The sequence below is a fragment of the Thunnus albacares genome, chromosome 2 (genome assembly GCF_914725855.1).
Source record: "Thunnus albacares chromosome 2, fThuAlb1.1, whole genome shotgun sequence".
NCBI classification, from domain to species: Eukaryota; Metazoa; Chordata; class Actinopteri; order Scombriformes; family Scombridae; genus Thunnus; species Thunnus albacares.
The window spans coordinates 26,111,885-26,138,213 of record NC_058107.1 but is presented as its reverse complement, the minus strand read 5'-3'; the positions used below and the strand labels follow the sequence as shown (position 1 = coordinate 26,138,213).

General features: G+C 39.3%; 2 protein-coding genes across 5 annotated transcripts in view; one reads left to right on the top strand and one right to left on the bottom strand.

Annotated features, from left to right (window-relative positions):
* The window catches only part of LOC122998419 (dmX-like protein 1), a 63,266-nt gene extending 53,013 nt beyond the window's left edge, over window positions 1-10,253 (top strand). For all 3 annotated transcript variants that reach the window (XM_044375326.1, XM_044375333.1, XM_044375318.1), the window contains 7 exons: window positions 1,880-1,940; window positions 2,433-2,560; window positions 3,092-3,169; window positions 3,368-3,459; window positions 3,657-3,709; window positions 4,079-4,296; window positions 6,553-10,253. In XM_044375326.1, coding sequence (XP_044231261.1) covers window positions 1,880-1,940; window positions 2,433-2,560; window positions 3,092-3,169; window positions 3,368-3,459; window positions 3,657-3,709; window positions 4,079-4,296; window positions 6,553-6,789 — 867 coding nt within the window. In that variant the 3' untranslated portion in view covers window positions 6,790-10,253. The remainder of the gene's footprint in view (window positions 1-1,879; window positions 1,941-2,432; window positions 2,561-3,091; window positions 3,170-3,367; window positions 3,460-3,656; window positions 3,710-4,078; window positions 4,297-6,552) is intronic.
* Window positions 9,761-26,329, bottom strand: part of hsd17b4 (hydroxysteroid (17-beta) dehydrogenase 4) — a 35,144-nt gene continuing 18,575 nt past the window's right edge. For both annotated transcript variants that reach the window (XM_044375354.1, XM_044375346.1), the window contains exons 13-25: window positions 24,840-24,952; window positions 21,361-21,484; window positions 20,898-20,949; window positions 19,352-19,423; window positions 17,498-17,601; window positions 17,344-17,409; window positions 16,853-16,922; window positions 16,570-16,676; window positions 15,054-15,140; window positions 14,861-14,947; window positions 14,547-14,685; window positions 14,026-14,153; window positions 9,761-11,951 (exon numbers count right to left, since the gene is read on the bottom strand). In XM_044375354.1, coding sequence (XP_044231289.1) covers window positions 11,862-11,951; window positions 14,026-14,153; window positions 14,547-14,685; window positions 14,861-14,947; window positions 15,054-15,140; window positions 16,570-16,676; window positions 16,853-16,922; window positions 17,344-17,409; window positions 17,498-17,601; window positions 19,352-19,423; window positions 20,898-20,949; window positions 21,361-21,484; window positions 24,840-24,952 — 1,239 coding nt within the window. In that variant the 3' untranslated portion in view covers window positions 9,761-11,861. The remainder of the gene's footprint in view (window positions 11,952-14,025; window positions 14,154-14,546; window positions 14,686-14,860; window positions 14,948-15,053; window positions 15,141-16,569; window positions 16,677-16,852; window positions 16,923-17,343; window positions 17,410-17,497; window positions 17,602-19,351; window positions 19,424-20,897; window positions 20,950-21,360; window positions 21,485-24,839; window positions 24,953-26,329) is intronic.

The window sequence follows — 26,329 nt, the reverse complement described above, 5'->3', positions numbered from 1 at the left end:
CATATTTCCCAAATGGTCAACCCCTCCCTTTAAGTCTCAGGCACCTGCATTACCAGAACAGGATAAAATAAACTGTCAAAAAATTAAGCTGACGAACTTAATTACTGTAGCTGTAAAATCAAGTATGTGCAATCTGTACTTGGACTAAACCACCAGTATGGTTCCTTAATTTTCCATAGACAGTACAGTGATGAGTGCCATGGGTTTAGTATGCTCTTCACTGCTTTTCTTTAATTAATTGATGTTGTCTGTTGCTCTGAATCTGCCCCTCTTTGTACTCAAAGCAAAATCCTCAAAGCAGTTTAAATGACTTTAATTAATAATTCATCTTTGTCTGGGCTCAGTTTGCCAAAAGCATCATGGCAGCTAACATTAGTTTCCCTCATTGATTTACAAAGGAACTAAGATGTTATTGACTGATAGAGCTTATGAGACAACAGGCTCAAATCTCCATCATTTTATCCTCCTTTTATGTAAAGTATGTATGAGCCGTCTCACTGAGCCGAGGACTTGGCATTAGCCGCAAGGAGATTGATTTGGTTCTGGTGGTATCAGTGTCTTTGAATCAAGCAGCCGTGAGTCATGTTTGTTGATATTTACCAGCTCGCTCATTGCTCTTGATATGCAGACTGGACAGTAAGAGCCACTCTGCATCGTAATTATTAAACCAACCAGTCAGGAAAGCTGCTCGAGGTTTGGAGCAGAATACATTTAGAGATAATCATAAAAAGAAAAAATCAGAGACAATCATAAATTAAATCCTTGGCAGACATTATTGTTAATATCTGTCTTTCTAGGCCACCAGTCATAATACAGGACAGCAAGTAGTGACTGAGCCACAATATATTAAGGCAATTAATACTATATGAGGACTTTATTCTGTAGTTTAAATGCAGCATTAAATATTAGCTCATGGTGAATATGTATTGAACGTTGGCATGATGATGTTTATCTGACCTTCAGATTGAGATGATTTTAATCACAGATCAGCCCCATTCAGTCATGCACCTGCTTACATAATTATGACAGTAATTCTCATGTGTGAATGTTTTTAAAAAAAACACCTCATAGCCAAAAAACAAATAAAAATCAGACCTGTGTTGTGTGAAAGTCCCAATTTTATTCTCCCCAATCAGTCATTTTCTGCGACGCTTAACCTCAACCCAACCTTAGCTCTTTATCAACTATGCATGGCAACGGTATGGAAAACACTAGTTGAAGGGAAGGGAAATGCAATTGAACACAAGACATAAGACCGGCACTCTGTCCCTATACTTTCAATTTTCCATGTCAGCTGCACAGCTGAAATTATAAATATCTAGAAAACACTTTAGATACAGCATGTAAACAAATAGGAATTAAATACCATAAGAGTCACAACATCTTGTTATTCTTTGCTCGGACACAGTTTGACATAATAAGCAGTAGAATCATCTAATAATAAATTATGAAACTGATGAGAAAAAGTATCAGTGGACTGACTGTGAGAAGCAAAGCGTGCATCCCTCACGCTAATGCTGGTCATTGATTAAAGCATCAAATCTTCCTTTGTTATATTAATACTTTCACTTTCACTTAACATTTAGAAACTCACGCATTGTGGCTCCAGTCCTGTCATGTATTAATAAAGCTGTGATGAACATTTGCATAACGAACACCTGTGAATGGAAAAAAGCCATTATTTTGCAGATAAATGCAGCCAACAATGTCACATATTCAACGTGTAAAAAAGGGCTTCAGAGTACTGCAACGCTCTGTACTATTACATAGCTGTGTACTCTGTTGTAAATGTTACTGTATAACATAATGAAGCTCTGCAGTGTTTTCTACTAACATTGGCTTACTAAAAATTCTCCTCCTCCTCACTTTGTTCCCCCAGATGATCAAGAGAAATATCAACAATGTGAGAAGAATGACCTCCCATCCCACACTGCCATACTGTAAGTACGATTCAGATGTCTGTCAGTAGATTAGAAGAGTATCTGCCTCTTAAACGTGGTATCCAGACACCATATTTCTCATGTTAAAAAGAGCCTTCAGGGGACGATTTCATCACCCAAAACGTTTCTCTTATCCAGATATTTAGTAAAAGTTATATATTTGGCAAAGTTCTTTTCTTCTGGTCCTGGTGCTGCAGTTGATTTAGAAATGGCTGAGTGAGCCCTAGATGTTACAACCTTGTGTTTTCCACTAAATGTAGAGTGTGGGGATTCAGTTGTGAGGCGTTTGGGTGGAATCATTCCCAGCAGGTCATAAGAGCAGCTGCTGAAGTGTGTGTGAAATAAACCGTTTTATCCATCAATAATAAAACAAAGGATTTTAGGGAACAAAGAGAAGCCAAAACCTCATGTTGGGACCAGAACGCTCATGAAGATGAACTGAAAAAATGAGCTTTTTCTTTTCTTTTCTTTTTTCCTCCTTTTGTTGTTCAGACCTGACAGGAGCTCAGGATGGAAGCGTGAGGATGTTCGAGTGGGGTCATTCCCAGCAGATCATTTGCTTCAGAAGTCCAGGGAACTCCAGAGTCACCAGGATAAGATTCAACCACCAAGGAAACAAGGTTAAAAAAGACACACACACACACACACACTCATACTGGGGAAGCTTGAACACTTAGAACAGCTTTGCAACACGACTTCATTGTGATGTGAGCCTGTCAGATTCAGCAACATTTTCACACTTCCTCTCACAACTTTGCCATTCAGGCACGAACCGCAGTAGGGAGATTGGCTTCAGCACACATTGCTCCTCAGCTGAGTGATTCAACCGCTCTGAACTCAGGCACTCGCCTCAAGCTAATAATTTTCTCAGATGGTGCCTGTCCTATGCCAGTGCTATCTTATCTGCCAGTTCTGGCAAAAGAATGAAATATGCTTTAGAAAAATTGGAAAAAGAGAACATGCAGAGCACTTGATTTTAGTTATGTAAGTGGTGCTTGGACTTAAGGCTCTTGACATCTTTTGAAAGATAAGTTGAGCACAACATAAATCACCTTAACACAGGAACAGTGCTGTCATTCTGTTAAATAAAGTAATATTTTAACTTAATTCGAGCAAAGCCCTGATATCTGCTCTCTGAATGTTTTGTGTAGTTCGGTATCGTAGATGCTGATGGAGGTTTGAGTCTTTGGCAGACCAACACAAGTGGGAACGCACCAAAACCTTATCTGGTAAGAAAGCAACCGAGCGTATTAATGTGCTCCCTTTTTTTTTTTCTTTTTCCAACATTTTTGTTTTTAGTTTTGTCTGTCTAAACCTTCTTAGTGTCCACCCGCCTTCTTCCTGTCGTCTTCATTTTCGTTCACTCTTCCACTGGCTCTCTATTACTGTCACTATTACTAACCGTCTTCTTTATGTCTCTGTGCCAGACGTTGCAGTGCCACAACAAGACAGCTCATGACTTTGTCTTCGTGGGCTCCTCCTCTCTCATTGCTACTGCGGGCCTTTCGACAGACAACAGGTACAAGAGAGTAAAAGGAGAATTTCCATTTGCCCGCGAAATTATCTTCGCACGTTGAAGTTTGTGCCATGAATTTCCAATTAAATGCTAAATCTCTCGTCCTTTCAACTCCACTGTGCTGTGGCCAACAGAGATAATGACATGTCTGATGAAAATGTTGGACTGAATAGTAATTTGGTGATTTTGTAACTCCACAGGAACGTGTGTCTGTGGGACACTCTGGTGACTCCTGCTAACAGCCTCGTACATGGTAAGATGCATGACGAGAGGAACAGCCTCTTTGAGGAATCAGCTGATTCACTGATAGTATTTTTAGATTTAAATTAGATCAGTTGATTTATCGATTAGTCAAGCGAGAGAAAATTAATCTGCAACAGCTTTGCTAATTGTTTAAATGCTGAAGTTGTAATACAAGAATGACAAAAAGTAATGTACATTTTTATATATCTCCACCTGGCTAAATCTTCTCGATCCCGTTCACTGGCAGTATGCAGTACACCTGTGCACACCCTGGTGGTAGAAGCTCCACCTCTTGGGAATTGTAGTTTTTAGTAGTTTTAGTATATTTAAAGTTTTTCATCCTCTCCATCCCCGACTTTATTTATTTTTTACTCCTCAGCTTTCTGCTGCCATGAGTCAGGTGCTACCGTGCTCTCGATGGCCCCCAGGCAGCAGCTGCTCATCACAGGTGGGAGGAAGGGCTGGATCAGTGTCCTGGAGCTTGCCCACAGGCACCAGCGTCAGAGCTTCCAGGCCCACGACTCGCCGGTCAAAGCGCTAGCCGTAGATCCGACTGAAGACTGCTTCATCAGTGGATCAGCTGAGGGCAACATTAAGGTATGTTGTCTGCTCAAAATATGACATTTTGAGAGGTATTTTCCAGACAGGGAACCGGAGAGTTTTAATATTTATTAGCATTAGTTTGTCGATTTCAAGTCTGTTGCAAGTCAGATCAGAGCATCAGCAACACAGAGAGGAGGAAAATCTTCATGGAAGTTCTGTGACTTTGTTTTAGAGTCATTCATTTTACATGAGAGCTTCACCAGGAAGAGTGATTCTAAAATCTTAACTCCGATATATAAAAACAGTTTTGATCATTTCCTCAGCACAAAGTAAACTCTACTCTGACAGAACGGTCCTGCAGGGCATTTAGCACCCAGGTGTGAAAGTCTCTCCCCTCTACTGCACATTGACAATCAGACAACTGTTGCATTTATCCACGGAGACAGTGAGCACCATCAAAGTCACTCGCAACCAAAGTCACACTTATGATTAAGCACCTGCTCGGGACAACAGTGTGACTGATTGAGACTAAAATATAAGGTGAAAGTGGAAAACAAAGGTAAGTGTTTTGACTCAGCAGGCAGGAGATGCAACCGTCTTCAGCTCATATATTTCCAGAGACAGCAAGTCTTTCATCTTATAGACTTGAATATGTTGGCGCAGATCACACAGCTGTCACTCCAAGGATGAAGCCACTGCGTCAAACAAAATGTGGAAGGAATGGTGCAGTGCACATCTGCTTTAAATTCAAGTGACTGTTCATGATTGTTCACAAAAACCTCGAAGGCGGTGTGTGATGTTAGTCATCTAAAGTCATTAATTGTATATTGGCTGATTGAAAATTTAACACGGGTGTGCTGCAAATCTATAAGCTGTTAAATTGTTTGATGAGGGTCCAGAGAACTAGAAGATTAGCAAATATACAGACTTGAGCCTATGAAATACCTTATCAAATAATAAAGCTCCCAGGCTGGGAATACGAATCAAACAATGCAAGTTGCTGAGAGCTAATCATTGTTCTCAGTGGACGCTCATCTTGTGTTAATAATTTCCTGGCTGCCAGTTTGAGGCAAAACAAATTACAGGAAATGCTGGCTGCTGCATTTTTGTTGTGGTCAACAAATCCCAAGAAAAGACCAAAGCTACTTTATTACCCCGTCTGTGGCTCTCACCCAAAGCTCATTTGTTCCTACTGAAGTAAATATTTAAATAAATATAATCACGATATGTCACAAATAGACAGTATAGCGTCATCTTTCAAGAAAGTAATTAAAAACAGATGGAGAATGTGGTTTTTAGCAATCGTTACTCAAACAGGATTCGTTTGTTGGGAGCTAGTTTTAGCTGCAGAGCGTTGTCCGGGTTAGTCAGTGGGTTTCAGGGTGGGGGGGGGGGTCTGTTGTTGCCAGGACGATGGTATGATGGTAGCTCATATACAGTACATATAGCTGAAATACAGCCGGAGAGAGAGACTTAATTAGACTATTGCTTTCATACTTACAAAGAAAAATTTAAAAAACAAACTCATCACCTACTGAGAAATTTGGGAAATTTTCTAAAAAAGAGGAAACTTAGGTTTAATGCACAGCAGAAACGATGAAAGAAGCTGCTGCACGGTGAAGACGCAAAACTGCACGGACCGGACGTGGAGAATTATTGATCTGACAACAAATACACACACAATAATTACGCATAGGTGCTAAACAACAGAAGCCCGTGAGCCATGATACATAAAAATCAATCTGAACATGTCCATCAATCATGTTTCGTGACTAAGTCACACCGTCCAAGTCGCGCACACACATTTAAAATGAATGACAGGACATCGGATTTTAAGTATTTGTTATATCATTCATTGCAGCATTAGACATGCTAATCCTTATTTATCAACTTTTCAAATCCCTCCCCTGAAGCTCAAAATCTCGTTGCTTCTGGTGGAGCTCAGGACTCTTGGGGGAACTAAGCCTCCCCCAGCCCCCTCGGGTCCCCTGTAATTCAAACACTGCTGCAGAAAGAGTGTTTCTGGCAGCAGGGTGGTGTTTATGTTATGGACTCAATCAACTACAGTGCCCATTTTAAACATAATGAACGAACATGTCACCTAAAGCAACGGTGTGGTTTGACTGTGTGTTTTTTAAAGGAATAATCTATTATCAGGCTTTGGCTTCACAGGATAAATTCATTTCTGGTTTTGTTTTCATGGGATTTGTTAGACTTATTCTTAATATGATGTACAAATATTCTATCTCTTCAATCAATAAACTTTCTAAATAGTAAAGTTTATGTTTGAATCTTCCCCGGACTCCTCAGGTTTGGAACTTGGCCACGCAGTGTCCGCTCTACACCTTTCCGAACGAACACGCTCGCCAGTCGCTGTTCAGGAACCTCGGCACGGGTGTCATGCAGATCGAGGTGGGACCGACCAATCACATCTTCTCCTGCGGCGCCGACGGGACCATGAAGATGAGGATCCTCCCCAACCGTTTCAGTGTTGTCAATAACAACAACCACGGCAACCTCAAGAACGACGTCAAGTTCATCATATAGAAAAATGTGGCAGTTTGACTGAATAATGTGAAGTGCATTTTTATGATCAGTTCAGTTTCGAGGGGGGGAGGACGGGGGGGGGGGGGGGGGTGATGCCATGTGATGGCAAGTGTTATCATCTACCAGTGTAAATGACTCATGACAAAGGATTTATAGACTTTCATGGGCGCGAGAGTGAGCGTGCAGTGACTGCTTCTGCTGTGCTTTGTGAGAGAAGCAGAATTTGGCATCAAAGCCGAACAAACAAACACACAAACAAACAAACACACACACACACGAACACACAAACACATACACACACACACAGGAGCCTCCACAAGTGTTCTGAACTGTAGTGGAAGTCAAAGTGGGCACAGGGTGACGACCGAGGGCACGTTCAATCAGAAAAGACTGTTTAAAAAAAAAAAAAAAAAAAACAGACAGAAACCCAGCTGGAGACGTCTCCAAAAACAAACTGCCACCTCAGTGTCTGCTGAACAGCACACGGAGAGAAGACTGACTGCCTTTTTTTGCACAGGAACTGTAGAAGGAGCAGGAGCGAGAAGAGACTGTGAAGAGTCTAAAGCTGCAGCATTGGTCTAAATACAGTATCACCTTCTCTTTAGTTCTCTTTGGTAGCGAAGTAGTCGGATAGTAGAAGCTCTTCTGGCGTCTCTGCTGCTGAGTATTCAGGTGATAAAAGTGGGACCGTGTATGCAGCAGTGTATCTCACAGGGACGATAAGCGTTCCCTGTCGGGGTTTAAAGGTCACCGCAAGACTGCACATCACTGTCAAACTCGGTTCAGCACAAAGCATTAAGGCCAGTCGACATCGTAGAAAGCACATTATATCCGGTCACAAGGACTCCCGGCGCATTCTGGTGCTCCATTGTATAATTTTTGGACGCAAATGATCGTTTTGGGTGGCAAAGCAGAGGATCATGTGTTTCTCAACGATCAAAACCGCACTGTAGGAAATTTACAGGATGTCAGTTTCATATCGTTATCATGTTTAATATTTTAAGCATTTGGCTGATGCCCTGCTCCATCCTGACTTGAATTGAACACAGGAAACAATGTGATTTTCTAAAAGTAGGGGGAAAAACTAAACAAATCACATCTCTGAAATTTAAAAAAGTATGTTGGTTCGACATTTTGGGAATAAACATTCGTTTTCTTAGCTTAGTTTAGCACAAAGACGGTACAACAACCAAACTACTAACAAAATCCACCTACCAGCCCCTCTAAAGCTCACTAATTAACACGTTATTTGCCTTTTGTTTAATATCTTTAAAAGCTGAAGTGTAAAAATGCAGATTTGTCATTTTACAGGGATGTGTGACTATTTCTTGGCTCTGAGCAGTTGCTAGGCAACCAGAAGAGACTTCAGCAAGTATATACACCCGGCCAAGAAAAAGTCCGACCCCATGAAACGGGGAATTGCTGCTTTTACTCTTCACTTTTGTTCAGATAAAAAAAAAGACATATAACATGTTAATTAGTGAGCTTCAGATATGCTGGTGGATGGATTTTTTTTAACCCTTGGACAGAACCAGACTGGCGCTTTCCTCCATTTCCAGTCTTTGTGCTAACAGAAGCTATGCTAACCGGAGATGAGATTATTAGGGATCTTATCATCTAACTCTCCTCAAGAAAGCAAATAAACGCTTTTCCCAAAATGTCAAACTATTCCTTTAATCAAGTGAAGTTGAAATCTGTGACTTGAGTTTACAGCTGTGCCGCCAACGATCCTTTTTCCTACTTTTCATGGACTACCTGAATGCGCCATTTCTCTTTCTCTATTTGCACATAAAGATTAAGCTAAATGATATGTAGTGTAATGCATATAACTACAAGACTGGATGTCAATAAAAGCAGTCCAAGTTAAGCCTTTGGTAATAATAATAATATATATATATAGATAGATATAGATTATGGTGTTTGTTAATCGCGGCCTAGATTTAACCAGTGGTATTATTATTAAGTGTCCTTAATCTCTGAAAACTACTTCTGCCGTGCTGGCGCAGTACTACTGTAGTACTGTTGGTCCTGATAATATTATTATTAAGTTGCACAAAGTAGCTTTAATTTGACAGTGCCCTCGTTAATATGGGACATGATGAATAATACCTTTTTTTTTCTCCTGGCTGCGTTTGTTTTTTGAAATGTTCGATATGAAGCTTCAGGAATCGTTGCTGTTGACAATGGAAAGAGGGGTTTGGGGGGGGTTGAACAAGTTTTAATTCTATTTTGTTGTGGAAATGTTTTATTCCAATAACAATGCACTTCCCTTTCATTGACTCATTCATTTCCCTTTATGGACCATGATTGAAAAACTGCCTTGGAAACAATATTGTTTGCCTTGAAGTCATTTTATTTAGCAGACTGGTTTGCTTTTCAGTTTCTTAGTTATGACCTAAACTCATTTTCTACCACTCAGATGATTTTTTTATATCATCCAAATGCAGCACATTGCCTTCAGTACATGCTCGGAAATGTAATCTAGATTCGGTTTATATTATGATATGTCTTCCACATAGATACGGAAGGGGTTCATGCAAACTGTCCTGTAGCTGTTTAGTCTGAAGGAGTGTAATCTATAAAGCTAAATACCCAGAGAACCTTGTTGTGCTGCTGTAGGGAAAGAAATGTACATTAGCTTTGATTTCAGGGAGGATAAACTGAGGAAAAACCTTTTTAGATGAAGCAGATTTATTGCAGTTGTGTATATACATAGATCCATAAAGTAGGCGTCTCATTATAATTGCATAATCATAACGACTAGACGTACAGTAGATGAACAGTGGGTAATGACAAAAGCCACTTTATGAAGAATATAATTCTGTATAAACACACAGGTATATTTATGAAATATGTTCATATTTAGGAATATTGACTGATTGATCAAAAGGTAGATGTAATCTTATTTCTTGCTTTTTTTTTCTCTCTCTTTCTCTCTCTTATCAGGTTGCCATTTTCTTTTTTCTGTCCATTATTTCATGATGTGGGCTTGAACAATCGCAGTGCAATTTCTTGTTTTCCCCACAACGGGAAACGATGTGTACTCCAAAAGCAACTGGAGAGTTAAAATACATTTTATCAAAGCCAAACTATGTGTGCTCCTGCAGAAACTCAAGAATGAAATAAATTTTATCAAAGCAAGTGCTTTTTTTTTCCCCAAATAATATTACTTATTTTCCTTTCAAGACTCACACCACCAACAGATCAGTCTAATATGAACTACATCAGTGTGTCGGGTGTAGCTGTTGCATGATGATAAACAAACTCACTTGGTCTGATCAACAAAAATCATCACATTCTGCTCTGACTTGTTTTTTTTTTTTGTTTTGTTTTTTTTTTCCCTCTTTCGATCTTGCAAATGTGAATTTGATCAGATAGTTCTAATTTTATAATGAAGATATCGTGTAAATCGATGTATTATATACAGAAAATGTACCGATGTAATAAAAAAATGATGTAACGAGCAGATGTTTTTCTGTAATTTTGAAAACAAGTGACTTGATTATATCATTGCATTTTGTGACATTTGGTCTGATCTGCAGTACATTCATCATGTATGACAAAAGCAATGACACATCTCATTTTCAACTAAATAACCACATAATTTTAATTTGATACAGGTAAATTTAAACTATAACAATAACTGTCCACAGTTTTAAGTATTAAACATACTGAAATTAGCTTTTAGTCTGAATTACTTTATTTCCATAGAAGAGCAAACAAAAAAAAACACACATTGTAATTCCACTGATTACTTAAAAATTAAATGAAAATCATTATTTTCATATTCTTTCATATACTGGTAATAAACTCTACATTACTTTACAGTTCAGAAAGGTTCTGCTGTGATTACAGTATCAGGTACATAAAACTTAATTTCTTAATGAAATAATAGACGACTCAAATATGACTTTAGTCAGTCCAAGCGTAAAACTGCTTCTGATTATGATGATCACTTCAAGCATTACATGCACCTAATGTTAGAAGACAGCAGCATTTCAGCTCACTGTAGTAGACACTTGTTTCTCCTAATACAGGAATACGACGACTGATTGGTGTCAAAACTGAGACTTGAAGTAAAACTGAGTTAATTTCAATTTCTATGAAGGCAGCTGTTTTAAGGGCACATTTTAGGTGAGGACGGACAACAAGGACCCAACCAAGTAAACTCTCACCAGCTGGAATTACAGTGAATTATTGCTTCCTCATATATATAAATATATATATATATATCTGCCTCCATCCATTTGAAGAACTCTGTATGCATTTTATCACTACAGTTAAGGTTAATTCATAGATGAGAATCTATTCTAAAAAGGCAAAAGCACATAAATGAAACAGGACAAGAAAAGTAGAGATCAAGAGTGCTTTCCATTCTGCTAATGACGCTCTTCTCCCGTCCTCGCTCCTCTGTAACCCTGAAACTGATCCGGTTTCACCTTCACTGAGGATGTTCAAGCCCCTTAAATGCATCTCGGGGGAGCGAGGAGGCCTCCAGCGAGGAACTACAGGTGTATACTATGCAAACGTTTTATAACCGGATGGCATCACTCGTTCAATCGGAGACAGTGGAGGTTATTATTCCTATGAATATCAGCCTGAGCCTGAAAAGGATGCTGTACTACATTTCACAGTATATCTTATTCATAGCATTTATAGCTGTTTTTATTGCTCCCTCACTATTTGTGTTATTTCTAGCAGTCTTATTCTGTGGTAACCTGACACTGCACATACATCTAGAATCAGTATTGAAGCAGCAGGCATCAGGTGTTCTTCCTTTTAAATATTTACTTGGTTCTTCACATTTGACAGATGAGATGCCATGCGTCATGAGGAACTGCACTCTCCTCAAAAACAACACTGGATTGAGTGAGGATGTCTAGTTCGGTCAATAAAAATCTTCCGTCCTCGCATCTCTTGCGCCCCCCCGCTGGGAGGAGCTGAGACCAAGAGGAAGAGGCGTGAGTGAGGGAAGTGAAGGGGCCACATTAGCACAAATGGAAAGCACCCAAGGAGAGGGTTGGTAGGTTGGGTTAGTTCCTGAAGTCATCTCGATGGTTGGCTGAGGAGGCTCACAGCTTGGCGTAATCCTTCAGGATGACCTCCAGCTTCTGACTCAGCATGATGTTCCCTCTAACCTTCAGCTTGCCAGAGAAGAAGGCCTAGCAAAACAACAAAGACACACACAGGCGTTTTATTTTCTTTTTTTGTGAAAGGAAGCACAAGTCTCCTGTGATTTCTTGCTGGTTTGCTGTTTTCTAGTACACAGGGGAGTAAAATAGGGCCAAGACGCCTGCGGCTAACATTTCATACAGATGAAAAAACAACAAGCCAGGTCTTTGGGCAAACGGGAATATGACCGTTGTTGCTTTGGCAGCAGAACAATGAAAGAATATTCATATTCGTATAGTTCAGAGCCGAGAGGTGAAGCAGAAAAGTCTCTTTACTGAAGCGGTGACAATGTGCAACTCTTTCCTCGGCTTGAATCCATCACAGGACGGCGAGCTGTGATGACCCTAGATGACAGTTAGCGGCGTCCTTTTCAACTCTACTAACTGATCTTTCTCCAGCTGCTGCTTTCATCGTCTGAGGGGCTGGAAAAGACCCTGCCTGAGGGATCTTCAGCACCGCAGTCTGCTAACGCTCTTTGTAAAGAACACACACACTGGCCTCAGATCAATATCAAGCGCTCCGGGAAGCATATAAATTCTGTACAGTGATGGCCACTCCCTGTGACAGATGAGATGCTACAGACATAACAAGTAGCGTCGATTGATTACCCGCGCTGAGTGCTTTCTGAATTTTTGTTTGATCAGAGTCTTTCATTTTTTATCTGACATGTAGAGATCAAGGAAGACGTCATTACAGATTTGGAGGGCTCTTCAAAGGAACGTTCGCTTTAATTAAAATGTACAAGAAGGAATTTGAACATTGGGGAATGGCAGTGTTTATAACATGGGATACATTTTCACCAAAAACCTCATTATTTCTGTGCAATGTAGCATCTGTTTGGGAAAACTCAAGAGTGTCTTTTAGTTAAAATGCTAACAAACCTCTTCCGCTCCCTGAGGATGCCAGCGTCCTCAGATGACATTTCTGTCTTTCAGAGGCTGTAGCGGACTCAGTTTTAAAGCTACAGTGAAGATCCTGGTAAACTAGATGACCTAATAAATCCATTGGTACCGACCATGTCATGCTAGCTTGCTCGCTAAATAACGCTCCAAAGTTAGGCTAAATTTTGGCATTTTCAAAGGGGTCCCTTGGGTCCTCCAAGATATCTGAATGAAAATGTGCTCTATGGTTACCAACAAGTCTCCCCTTTACAGACATGCCCACTTTATGCTAATCCCATGCAGTTTTGTGCAAAAACTATGCATATTTTTGCATGCAGTACAAATGTGTTATTTTTGCCTTTTCTAAAAATGGTGTATTTGAATATTTCTGCATACTGGGATCTCTAAACAGTTTTGGAATTGCATAAATTGAGTATGACTGGAAAGCTGAGACTCTTGTGGATTCGATGAGCCCAATTATATTCATGTGTGATGATGTTAGTCCCCACAGTAGCCATTTCATTGTAGTGAGACCATTTTTTGAAACTTGACCTCAATGTACAAAATGACCTATTGTGACCTCTTGGATAATCACAGCTTCATGAAACTTTACAACCACAAACTAGAGACCGATGGCATTCAGAGGATGTCTGGCCTTCCTAGCTATATTGACAATAAAAGGGGTTTCTGAGCAATTTCCAGAGCAGAAGTGCTCGCCATCCAATCGCCAAAAAATGCAATTCTTAGAGAAATCTCCAAATGTCAATAGTTTTTGACAGCAAATCACAGCATGAATTTTTCTGTGTTGTTCCTCAAGGTCTTGGTGTCTTAATGTGGTATTCTGGAGGGATTTTTGACCATTTTTATCAATTCTCGAGTGGTAAAAAATGGTTAAGTTTTGCACCAAATCTGTGTAACAAATGGTATCAACCCACAAAATTGCTGCAACAACTTGTGAGACATAATTGAGCATGTGAATGACCATTATATACTTCCATCATAATGTTCTAAGCCTTCAAAATTTGAATAGGCACCTCACCAAAACATAATGTTTATTACTAGAAAAACTTGACACAAAAACACAAGGCCATTCACAATACAACATGCAAATACTGTGGCCCCTTTGTTAAAACATGACACATCAACACAGGTTCATTGGGACTGAATGGGTCTTGTTTGTTACCTTCTGAGGGTTGAGTTTCCCCTGAACCACCTCCATGAAGTCTTCATCCGACACCGTGAAGGTCACATCCACCTTCCCACTGAAAGGGCCTTCATGCAAGGCGCCGCTACCGTTCTTCAGATCAATGGCTAGAAGAAAATAGCAAGAGAAAAAAGTGACGTTTCAGTCAGTAACACCGAGTGTGTCTCGCTTTTAATGATTCATTTGACAAGTTTTTCTCAAAATGCCAATCAGGGTCAAACTAAATTGTAAACTTTACAGCTCCTGCTTATATTTCAACCTTTGTTTTTCGGGCTGGTGTCAGAGCAAATAACGTTTCCAGCCTGTGATGTCTGAGTGTTAAGTGGAGCACTGAAGAGGCTGACAACGTGTCAAGATGGAAGTAAAAAAACAACAGTCAACAACAAATCAGGAGTGAGACGCTTCAGGGAGCTGTAGTATTTTGCCCAAGATGACACTGAATTATAAAGCGATGAATGAAACATCTCCAGCCTCCAGTGCTGTGCGTTCTGTGCACTTACTCCACTGTGCAGCGTTCTTTCCATCTTTGGTGATCTCCCAGCCGAAGACAGCGTTCACCTTCTTGACCAGCTCTGCCCCCAAATCTTTAATACGACGGCCGATCTCTGCAAACACCAGCTGACTCTGAAGGCCGCCACCCTGCGCCAAGGTAGAAGTAACAGTCGCCATTTGATATCTGGAGGTTTATCTTTACGTCACAGCTGCGTCAAAAGTCTAAATCATCCTCAGCACTTAAAGAAGAGAAGCTTCAGGGCTCCATTAAGTAATTTGATGAGAGGAATGGAAAGAGGATAGATATTTCAGACTGACGTACTTGAGTGAGATTCTCTGGTGAAGCCTCTGATGCACCATGTAAATCCACATAGGCCCCTGACAGCACGACCGCATCCGTCTCCTTCACCTGGATGAAAAGAGAGGAGTTGATCAGAACAACACATGCGGCAGAACAGAGAGCAGCACTGAAACTGTTATAAAGATTGTAACCCACGCTGCTGTGAAATACTGACTTTACACTGGATGTGAATCCTGTTGCCTTCCTTCCACATCTCGGTCTGTAGCGACTGGCCCGGCATCACTGGCTTCACAAAGCGAACCTGACCGAGAGAAACGGGGGATGAAGAGACGGCAGAGCAGTTACTGGCTCTGCACTTTAATGATTTTATTGCATTTAACAAGACCTAATAAATGCTTGATAGATGACTTGGCTGTTAAGCCGGATAGATTGAAGTGGAAAGCTCCCATGTCTTCACTGTGCAACCTAAACTATGCACATCAAGGGGCCTCATGCAAGAACATTTTCGTATTCTGTTCTTTCATCCTAAATCTCTTTTTTCTGTGAAGCAAGTGTTCCAAGGATTCAGCAAACTGTTCAAACTTGTCATAAAATGCTTGTTTCAACTCGATCAATACAACCTTTTCATGAGATACACACCCAATAACTGCCATATAAGGATACCTGTTCTGCTCCATTTATGGGCAAGTTTAATTCACAAAAATGTTTACCAAGAGTATGACATAACCCACTGCGGAACTCTGAGTCCTGCTTTCGGACACCAGCAGGTGAAAACAGACCAAATTTAGCAGTGTCAGCGGTCATATCAAGAGCCGAGACAATTCAAGAATATGAATACAGCTGCTGATGACGTGGAATCAGAGCAGCGACGTACTATGACAGAAATGAAGAGGAGATGATATGACACGAAGTTAAAGACTAGAAAAAAAAACATCTTCCTAAAGCAAATTAGACGGATAATATCATATAGTACGTGATGAGTATGTGAGAGCAGCTGGAAGTGTCGACATCTTTAAACGTAAACATAGAATTTTCCTCTTCAGCCTGGCTTTTGATCAGAATATCTTACAGGCATTATTTATTCTGTTTAATCGTTTATTGTATTGTATCTGTGTGTTGTATAATGTTTTATTCTCTTTTATCTATTTTATTTGTCCTTCGTCTGTTGTATCTAGTTCTTATTTTATTTAATTATAATCTATTTTATTGGAATCACGTGCATTAGTCTCAAATTGCTTTTACTGTTCACATCTGTTCTGTCTTATAATCAGCTTGTCAGTCACATGTAAACCACTTTAAATTGCACAGACCTGCATGAAAAGGTGCTATACAAGTAAATGTTTGATTTGCTGTTAGGATGTTCCCACTGACAGCGACCTGCATTAAGAATATTTATTTCATATTTTATTAAAAAAAATTAAAAAAATTTAATTTAATTTAAATTGTGTCAAACCTCTCAGTGAGCTGGCGAGCCATGAATACTCTGGTGAACAGAATATTGATTTTCCAATTAGTTTAATTTTTGTTATTTATTTTATTTTAGGTGATTTCACCATGATAATTAAACGTCAATTTCATTAAGATAGAAAGATTAAGGTATAAAGACTGTCAAACTATCTGTATCTGATCTGGATGACTTGTGAATTTTGTTTGCGCAGAAGAGAAAATTAGAGAGAATAAGTAAAATGTGACATATTAAATGTGACTATTAAATCACAGGTAAGACTTACCTTTATAGCCTTGAATCTGGAGGGGTCGTTGTCGGCATACTGCTTGAGGACGTGTCTCGCAGCAAAGCCAAATGAGCACAAGCCATGCAGGATGGGACTCTTGAAGCCTGACCAAAGAACATTTTAAAGCTCATGATGTAAAGTATAAATGAGATCAAAACACATCATCTGACCTAAAATCCCAGGGAAAGATTTACACCTAAACCCCAAATAACTTAAAAGACATTTTTGAGGGAAAAACCCGTTAATCCATATTACAAAAGATTTAGAAGTGCACTCTCACCTCCCATGGCAGCAAAGCTGGGGTCTATATGAAGAGGGTTCCAGTCTCCGCTCAAACGGTAAAGGGCCGCCTGTAACCGCAGGGTAAGCAGACATTGTTTAGATCTATATCTAATTCATAAACCCCTGAACTTTTCATACACAGATATGGGATGAAATTAAATTATCATGAAGGCAATAGAAGAGATACCTAAAATAAGAATGTCTTTGAAGTAATAGAGTTGCAGTCATTTAAATTGCTCAAGGGATTTCGTTTTTTATTCCCCTTTCTTTTTTATTTTCTGCTGCATCATACAGTCAGCGTTCTTTTTTTGAAAACCTTGTTCAACACTTCTGCTGCTGCGCTGATCCGCCATACCTTTACATTTTGTCTAAAACGTTATGGTTATTTGAGCAGCACTTAGATATAAAAAATAAATGTCCTTTCCCCCACCAACACATTATCTATGCATCTGATTTGTTCTGCAACAAAACCCACACAGACGCACTCACTTGGTCTCTTGTGGTGGAATCAATCACCACAGCATCTGGTGCGCGTTTAGGTGGAGGCACAGGAGCCTGGAGGAGATAAAACAAATCAAATATGAGGCAGCATTTATTCCTGATGTCTGTTTTGGTAAAGTCAACTAAAATATGGAAAACATACTTTGGCTTTCTCAGAGGATCTTTTCCCTCCAAAGCCCCCAGCTCCAACGACAAACACTGAAAACTGGTTGTAGCAGATCAGCTCTTTACCGTCGTAGGTGTTCACTGTAAAACAGCAGAAATGTGGTGGTTATTATTTCCACTAAAGGACCCTTTACTTAAGTAAAAGTAGCAATACCACTGAGCAAAAATACTCCATTACAAGTTCATTCAAAGTGCATTCAAAATTTTACTTAAAGCAGCTATAGTCAATATTTTTGTATTAAAAATGGATTATATGGTGTTGCTTGTAGTGACAAACTCGCAGAGATTTTCCACAGACTCTGCTCTTTCTCTCAGCTCTATGGGGATTTTTAAGCATCTTTCAAGCTCACTGTTTTGATTTTCTGGCTTGCAGCTTTACCATTTTGGTTCACTCTCATAGCGCTGTGTCAAGCCACAGAAGGCAGCTCTTAAAAAAAAAAAAAATCCAATGCATGCTACCTGCTAAGCACCAAATGTCAGCTGGTGAAAATTAAAGAGCATTTAGCAGCTAACTAGCCAATAAACAGAGCTAAAAGGAGAGTAAATAGCCAGACTTCCTGAGACACCACTCCAAATGAAAGTTAATGTTGCTGCTCGATGTGTAAATAGGAAACCTTTTGCTAACAACTTCACTAAAACAACTTTAAAAAGGTGATAATTTGTAAATGTTGTGGTTACAGCTTGTTTCCGCCGCCCTCATGTGGCCAAATAATCAGTCACTGCAGGTTTAATAAATAATAGCTTTGTGTCTAACATACTGTTGTTTAATCTTAATCTCCAAAGTAAGCAATAACTGTTAAATAAATGTAGTGAGGTACAAGTATAAATTGATAAATGGAAAAACTCAAGTGAAGTACAAGTACCTCAAAACTGCACTTATGTAAGGTAAGGAAATATTTTATACTCATGGTGCTGTAAAATTATAACTGCACTTTACCAGTTACATAAAGTTAAATGGTTAAATTTACTTTCTAACAGTAGTACAGTAGTCCTTTAATATTTTATTTTTTATACGCTTTGGGTGATTATGCTTCAGAACATTAAAGTCTTATTAAAGAATTCTCCAAATCTGCAGTAGATGTAGACTAAAGGAAGACAGGAGTGCTGTATAAGTTAGTATCCTTTGCTTGGCGACTGCTCTAACAGACACTCAACACCAAGTACCACATATGACATTAAGAATAACAATAAACAACCTGCTTGAGCATCATTTACGCATTACAGCACACTTAAAAAGTAAAATTAGACCAGGAGGGAAAAAGCCATGTGGAGAATGGCTGTGAGGAAACAATTAGCAGCTGTCAGAATGAATCACACCCTGACTACTGTCAGTGTACCGGCTGGTTAATTTCATTAGGTCTATTCAACATACAGTATAAACAGGCATAAAGATAAACAAGGTTGCTTCTGCAGGATGTTACTGTGGCATAGTACTCTCACCCAGAATAAATTTGCTTTCACTCTAGGAGGATTACGGAAACTGACTGCTTTGGTGTGTATCAAGAAATTACACAGAAGTTCCCTCTATGAATCCTCAGGGAACCTCAGGTCCCATGTTATTTGTTTTAAGTCGGATTAATTATAGATCAGAGTGGTTCTAATATCATCCATCTCTATGGGATTGTCAAACAGAAATATGAGTCATTCTCAGTCCATTATTTCAATCCCTGCAGACATAGACTGTAAATTAACTTTCATTAATTCAGCCTGAGAGGCAACTTTCAAGAAAAAGGCATGTAAAAGTGATGAAAACAAATGAATATGAAATAAATACACTATATCATTAAAGTTGTGAACCCTGATGGGCAAAAAAAAAAAAAAAAAAACTCACCATCCAAGAGGATGACAGCTCCAGATCCTTTGTCCAACACATCTGCTATGGTGGCTTCAGAGGTGAGTTTTCCTGGAAATTGTATTTCACCATTTACTTTCGACTTAAATAATATATGGTAATTTAATCCTGTGGGTTCTTAAAGGTGACATATCATGCCACCTCCCATGGTTTCTCAAACCATTGCTACGCTGACTATACCCAGCTCTTCCTATCATTCCTGCTGGAAGATCACACAGTCTTGGCTCAGATCTTGTCATGCCTCGCCAATATTTCGACATGGATGAAAGAACGCCACTTTCAACTTAACCTCTTTAAGACCGAGCACCTTGTCATTTCAACCAGTCCCTCTATATGAAAACAGATCAGTATCCAGCTCAAATCAACCCAACTCATGCCCGAAAGTTGGGTGTCATGATTGCTGACCAACTAACCTTTAAGGTTCACCAGTCAATTTGCCCTGTATAACATCAGGAAGATCAGACCCTAACTGTCTGGGCATGCAGCACAACTCCTGTTAGAGGCTCTCATAATATCACACACTGACTACTGCAGCTCCTTACTGGCAGGCCTCCCCATAATGTAGGTTCAAACCTCTGCAGATGATCCAGAACGTGGCGGCATAGCTGATCTTCAACCAGCCCAAAACAGCACATCACCCCAAATACAAAACCCTGACGCTCCTTTACAAAACACCAACTAAAACAGCTCCCGCCTACCTGAAATCCCTCATTCAGGTCTATGCTCCTTCCCACTCACTACGCTCTGCCAATGAAAGGCGCCTGGTACCACCACCACAACAGGGCCCTAAGACACTGGCTAGACTCTTCTCTTCTGTAGTTCCCTGGTGGTGGATCAAGTTACCAAACTCTGTTCGATACACAGAGTCCCTCTCAATCTTTAAGAAAAAGACTAAAGACCCAGGCAAAAATCTGCTTCTATGTACTCTATGCATTGCCTTTGTGCACTGCCTGACCTACGTCTTATCGGACTCGAACTTAGCTTTATGGCACTTACTCGTGTTGTTCTCTCCTAATTAGATCCTTGTTTTTGCTGTATCAACTCTGAGATGCACGTCACTTTGAATAAAAGCGTCTGCTAAATTAAATTGTAATTGTTGATGTTGCCTCTGGAGGTGCCAAAAGTCTGCCCGAGGGCAGCTTCCGAGAGCTAACCCAACAGAACAGAGTGGGGTCATCAGGAGGGGGGGCTTAAAGAGACAGGACCCTGTTTCAGACAGAGGCTGAACTGAGGGGCTGCATAAAGGGCCAGTATAAGATAAATAAGGGGTTTTTGAACTGTAAATCATGCAAAGACATTCCTGTAGAGAACCAGAATATAAATATTGACCTGGAAATGTGCATATTATGTCCTCTTTAACAGAGCTAACAGCACCAGTTTTATATATTGAACTCAAAATGGTCCCAGTTAAGTGATGATGCACATTAAAATCCTCCAAGTGAGCTTTTATTGCATTTATTTTACAGTAATTTCTATAGAAATAGGCAATAAATTGTATGTACTTTAATAACATTGAAGGAAATACCTGAGGTGGGTAGAGGTTTGTAAAGCTCCAGATACTGCTCCCCATGTAATACCTGATGCAAAAAATATGTGAAAAAAATATGAGAACAGCTGTGACATACAGTATAATCATGGCAAAGGACATTTTAAAGCCCCATTGGTGTGAGTAATGTGTGCACTACTACTGTTCTACTTGTGTTTAGGACTGTGTGACCATATGGATATAAACATATAAACAGCATATGTACACCCAACTGTGTCAAACACATTTGCACAAAGCAACATAACATGAATGTTATGGAATTTTCCATCTTTAGGGATTATAAATTGAGGTCACACTCTGAGTCTCAAGGAAAGGAGAAAATGTATCCTTCTGCTTAAGAATATTAGTGTGACCTCCAAGCCCATGCTTGACCCAGTATAACCCAATTAATAACCCCTAAAGATGGAAAATTCCATAACGATGAACATGTACGTTTTACAACCTGTGTGAAGTCTATGTTGAGTCCAGGGATTGAGGCCAGCCCGCCATCCATCATGGCTGCCTGGGAGGGAATGACCCCGAAGGTGGGGAGGCAGCTGAAGTCTGAATGGCCTTCATACAGGAACCTACATGAAAAGGTTACTGAACTGTTAAAAATATCACACTTTCATAGGAATAGTCTACAGTTGAAGACAAAAAGAAATAACAGCACAAGCACAACACGAGGACAGTGTTTGTAAGCCTGGATTTTTTTTTCTCTATGCAGGTCAAGGTATGGCACTGCAAAAGCACTGAGATGATCATTTCTTTCAGTTCAATTTCACAGAGGTTGAGTTTTCAGACCCCTGGGGGCAGTTAAAGTAAAATAGTCACTAGCACAGACACACAAATACACAAACACGGGGTGCTCTTCACAACAGCTCAGCCTCACACATTAATGTCACACTGATCCCTCATTATGGCGGAAACGCACGCAACCTAATGAAAATCGGCCTGACACAGTCGGTCCCAGTGAGGCCCAAACCCGCGCCGATAAAGTTAGCACTTTTGAATATTAGATCCCTCTCTTGCAAGATGTTTTATATTAATGATTTTATTTCTGAACATGGTCTTAGCTTTTTATTTTTAACTGAAGCCTGGCTTACTTCAACTGCTTCATCTACATTATTAGAGTCTTCTCCTACTAATTTCACCTTTTTATGTTCCAGTGGACAAAATAAAAGAGGGGGTGGGATTGCCACTATTTTCTCTAGTAGTTTTACCTGCACTCAAGGTTCTTTTGGCAGTTTTCTAACATTTGAATACTTAGTAATGGTTATCAAAGCATACCAGCCTGTACTCACTGTGACTATCTCAGTTTTATGATTTTATGTCAATTGTTCTTACGAGTCATGATAAAATCATTCTCGATGATTTTAATTTTCATGTCAACGACTACACTGATTCGAGGGCTTTAGATTTCCTGGATCTGGTTGCTTGTCTCAATCTTGTTCAGCATGTACAGAGTGCCATCCACATTCATGGAAATACACTGCATTTAGTTATTACTAGGGGTATTGATGTTGACATTTCATCCATTGCCAAGAGCCCTGTTTCTGATCATTTTTGTGTCTTTTTTAACATCACTCTTTCTAAATCATCTCTACTGTCTACTGTCATCATGACTGTCTAGAGACTGTTGTTGTGAAAAGTAACGTTCACAATGAAGTTATTGACAGATTAAGATTCTCACTAGATACAGTTGCTCCAGCACAAATCAAAAAAGGCAATTCATTTGAAAGTCACCGTGGAAAACTACAGCAATTTGTCAGCTGAAAAGAAATTGTCGAAAAGCTGAGAGACGATGGAGGAAAAGTGAACTACATGCTCACCTTGACATTTTTTAAGATCAAATTATCAAGTTTCACAATAATGCAGTCAGGAAAGAAGAAAGATAATTTCTCAAAGATTATTTCAGAAAACCAAAATAATCCCAAAGTGCTTTTTTCCACAATTGACAATCTCCTAAACACATCACCTGCTCTCAGTCTTCATAATAACTCATCAACTCTTAAATGTGAAGAATTTGCTTCATTTTTTTAAAAAGAAAATATAGTTTCTATTGGAGCCAGCATTGTAAATGCAGACACTCAAACTCCCTGTGATCTATCTGCCTATGGGTCTCCATGTATGATGTCATCCTTTCATATGATGTCAAAAGATGCCATCTGTGAAGTGATTAGCAAGATGAAGTTTTCCCTTGTGTTCTAGACCCCATCCAAGCTGTTTAAATCCTGTCCACAAAACCTCTCCCAAGTAACAACAAGTATAATAAACTCCTCTTCTAATTTAGGCAATTTCTCTACAGCTTTCAAGACAACAACAGTATAACCTCTCCTTGAGAAATTCAATCTAGATTACTCAGAGCTAAACAATTACAGACGCATTTCTTATATACCTTAACTTGGTAAACTTTTAGAGAAAATTGTTTTCAATCAATTACTTCATCATCTAATCAAAAACAGCATTTTAGAAAAACTCCAATCTGGTCTTCGAGCAAACCACAGCAGTGAGAAAGCCCTACTCAGCATTGTAAATGACCTGAGAACTATTTTGAATGCAAACAATGTGGGTGTCCTTCAACTTCAGTGCAGCATTTGATACAATCACAGAATTTTATTGACAGACTTGAGAAATGAGTGGGTCTCTCACACCATGTTCTAGCTTGGTTTCAGTGTTATTTACTTGGCAGTTTGACAGTTTTGTCATCCTGGGTGCTTATGTATCAGAGACTCATGGTACTGAATATGGTATTCCTCAAAGAAGCATTCTCGGCCCAATTTGTTTTCATTATATGCTGATGGTGCACAATTGTACATCTCTGTCTCGCCAAATGACCCCAATGCACTGCATGCTCTCATTGCCCATCTCACTGACATTAATGTATGGATGGGTAAAAACTTTTTAAAACTAAATTAAGAAAAAACTGAGATTCTTTTAATAGCAGCAAGAGAAAAAAAAATGCACTCAATGATTGGTGGTCTTAGAAAACAGATTAAAACACACATCACGAACTTGGCAGTGATTTTAGACCCTGATTTAAATTTTAATTCTCATTTTAACAAGGTCATTAAAACATTTTTTCATCTTAAAAATATTGCCAAAGTCAGACCTTTTTTAACTCAAAAAGATCTCCAAGATCTCTCAAAAAGCGTGTAGGAGAACCTACGATGGCCACGAAATTCATGAAAAACGCGAAAGGCCCTCTCTAAAGCCAGTGTTTGGTTTGTCCGTTCTGGGCTACTGTAGAAACATGGCGGTGCAACATGGTGGGCTCCGTAGAAGAGGACCCGCTCCCTATGTAGATATCAAGGGCTCATTCTAAAGGTAACATTATAAACGAATTAAAACATACTTATGAATATTGAATTCCATTTCTGCCATGTCCGTTGCACTAGATGCCACTAAACTCTACATACTGGACCATTAAAGTTCTTTTACCTGTCTATAAAGTTTTTAATGATCTTACTCCTTCCTACCTCAGAGATCGTCTTTCATTTTATGTTTCAGCCAGATCACTGAGGTCCTCCAGTGCTTTTTTTTTTTCCAATGTTCCATATGTGTCCCATAAAAGTACCAGTGAAGGTGCCGCCTGTTTTTATGCCCATCAACTGTGGAGCACACAGCCTCTGGATGTGTTTTGAAAAAGGAAATTAAACACCCATCTTCTTAATCTGCCTTTCAATTTGGAGTAATGTTATAGGCTTAGTTTTTAAGTTTTAATCATTGTCTTTGTATCATTTTTATCCCTGGTGTTTATTTTATTGACTTATTTATTTTCAACATCTTATTGTTTTATTGTTGTAATTTTCAGTCTTGCAAAATTTTATTTACTGTTGTCTATTTTTGTCCATGTTGTTTTAATCTTGCTATGTGAAGCACTTTGGGCTGCATGTTTGTATGAAAGGTACTATATAGATAAAGATGAGTTTAGATACACACCTGAGATGGTCTGGGTCCTTGGTGGACATGCCAACCCCCAATGCATAGAGGATGCACTGGGTATGGGTGAAGTTGAATGTGGTTGGTGGTAGTTTTTGTCCCACTGCCTCAGTCTAACGAGGAGAGGAGAAGAGAGGAGAGGAGAGGAGAGGAGAGGAGAGGAGAGGAGAGGAGAGGAGAGGAGAGGAGAGGAGAGGAGAGGAGAGGAGAGGGGAGGCTTTTAGCGCAGTCATACATTTACTTGGTCAGCTTTTTTGACACAACATATTGGGGGAATGAAAATGAAATGTTATACTGTAACTGAGACACAGAGAATTACTATGCAACTTTGAGGTTTGCAGAAAAGAAAGAAGGTTTACATTATGGTAGATTAAATCCACAGCTCAACACTCTGAATACAAATGCCTTAATAAATACTATACATACAGTCATGAGTGAATTAATCAATATTTGTTTGTAGAGCACCTTTCTAAACCGAGATGAGAGATGATAAAAGTAGTAGAAGAACACAGTGAGCAATAGTAGAAACTATTAAGAAACATTTGACCCTTAAAAGTGATTACAAGTTAATATACTGTAAGATTCAGAGAAAATAATAATAATGAAAAGACAGACATCAAAATACAGAGAGTAAACAAAACTGAATATTCATCTTCAGATTGAACTTGATGTAAGAATAAAGTATGTGAAGTTGCTCCCAGAGCTTAGAGTTTGATTTAATCTGTGATCTGTGGAATCATCAGTAGTCATTAGTTTGAAGACCTGTGGGATCTCACCGAATTATGGGAATCAGCAGTTCGGAAATGTTCTCTTGGGCTGGCACGTGCAGAATTTTCTATGTGATCAGCACTATTTTAAAACAGATCGTGAATTTGACTGGCAGCCAGGGTAGCGGTGCCTGGAAATGGACGTTCGATTTGTGTTTCTGCTTGTGTTAACGAGCAACGTGGGCAGAAACACCTGAACAGAACATCGCAGTAGCCTTATAAAAGCTAAGTAAGGTGGAGCCCTCAGTTGCTCTACAAGCCATTTAAAACCCTTAATAATCCCAGCCTATGATCCTCTGGCAGAACTTTCTAACGATTCAAGACTCAAACTGATCATGAATTTTCAATCAGAGCTCCTAAGGAATCTGGACAAAACCTGTGCACCATAAACACCATGTTTTCTTATTTCTTCTCTATAAAATGTGAAAAAGCATTTTATAAAAGCCTTAGCCAGCAGCTTAGCTAGGAATACTGAGATCACAAGTCAACGTTTCCCCAACTACAACACCCCTTGTCCATAAAACTTTCTAAAACGTTTCAATTATTTGTATATTTCATTTATTAACTTATTTGTTCTATACTATTTTCTGTAAGTTTTAGTTAGTCCTAGCAGACTAGTGGTTCCCCCTCTCTGTCTGCTCTAACTACATACTATCAAATAAAGGGTAAAATTGAATATATAAATTTATTTTCAAAAAGTGGTTTTGCACAAAAATGTTACAT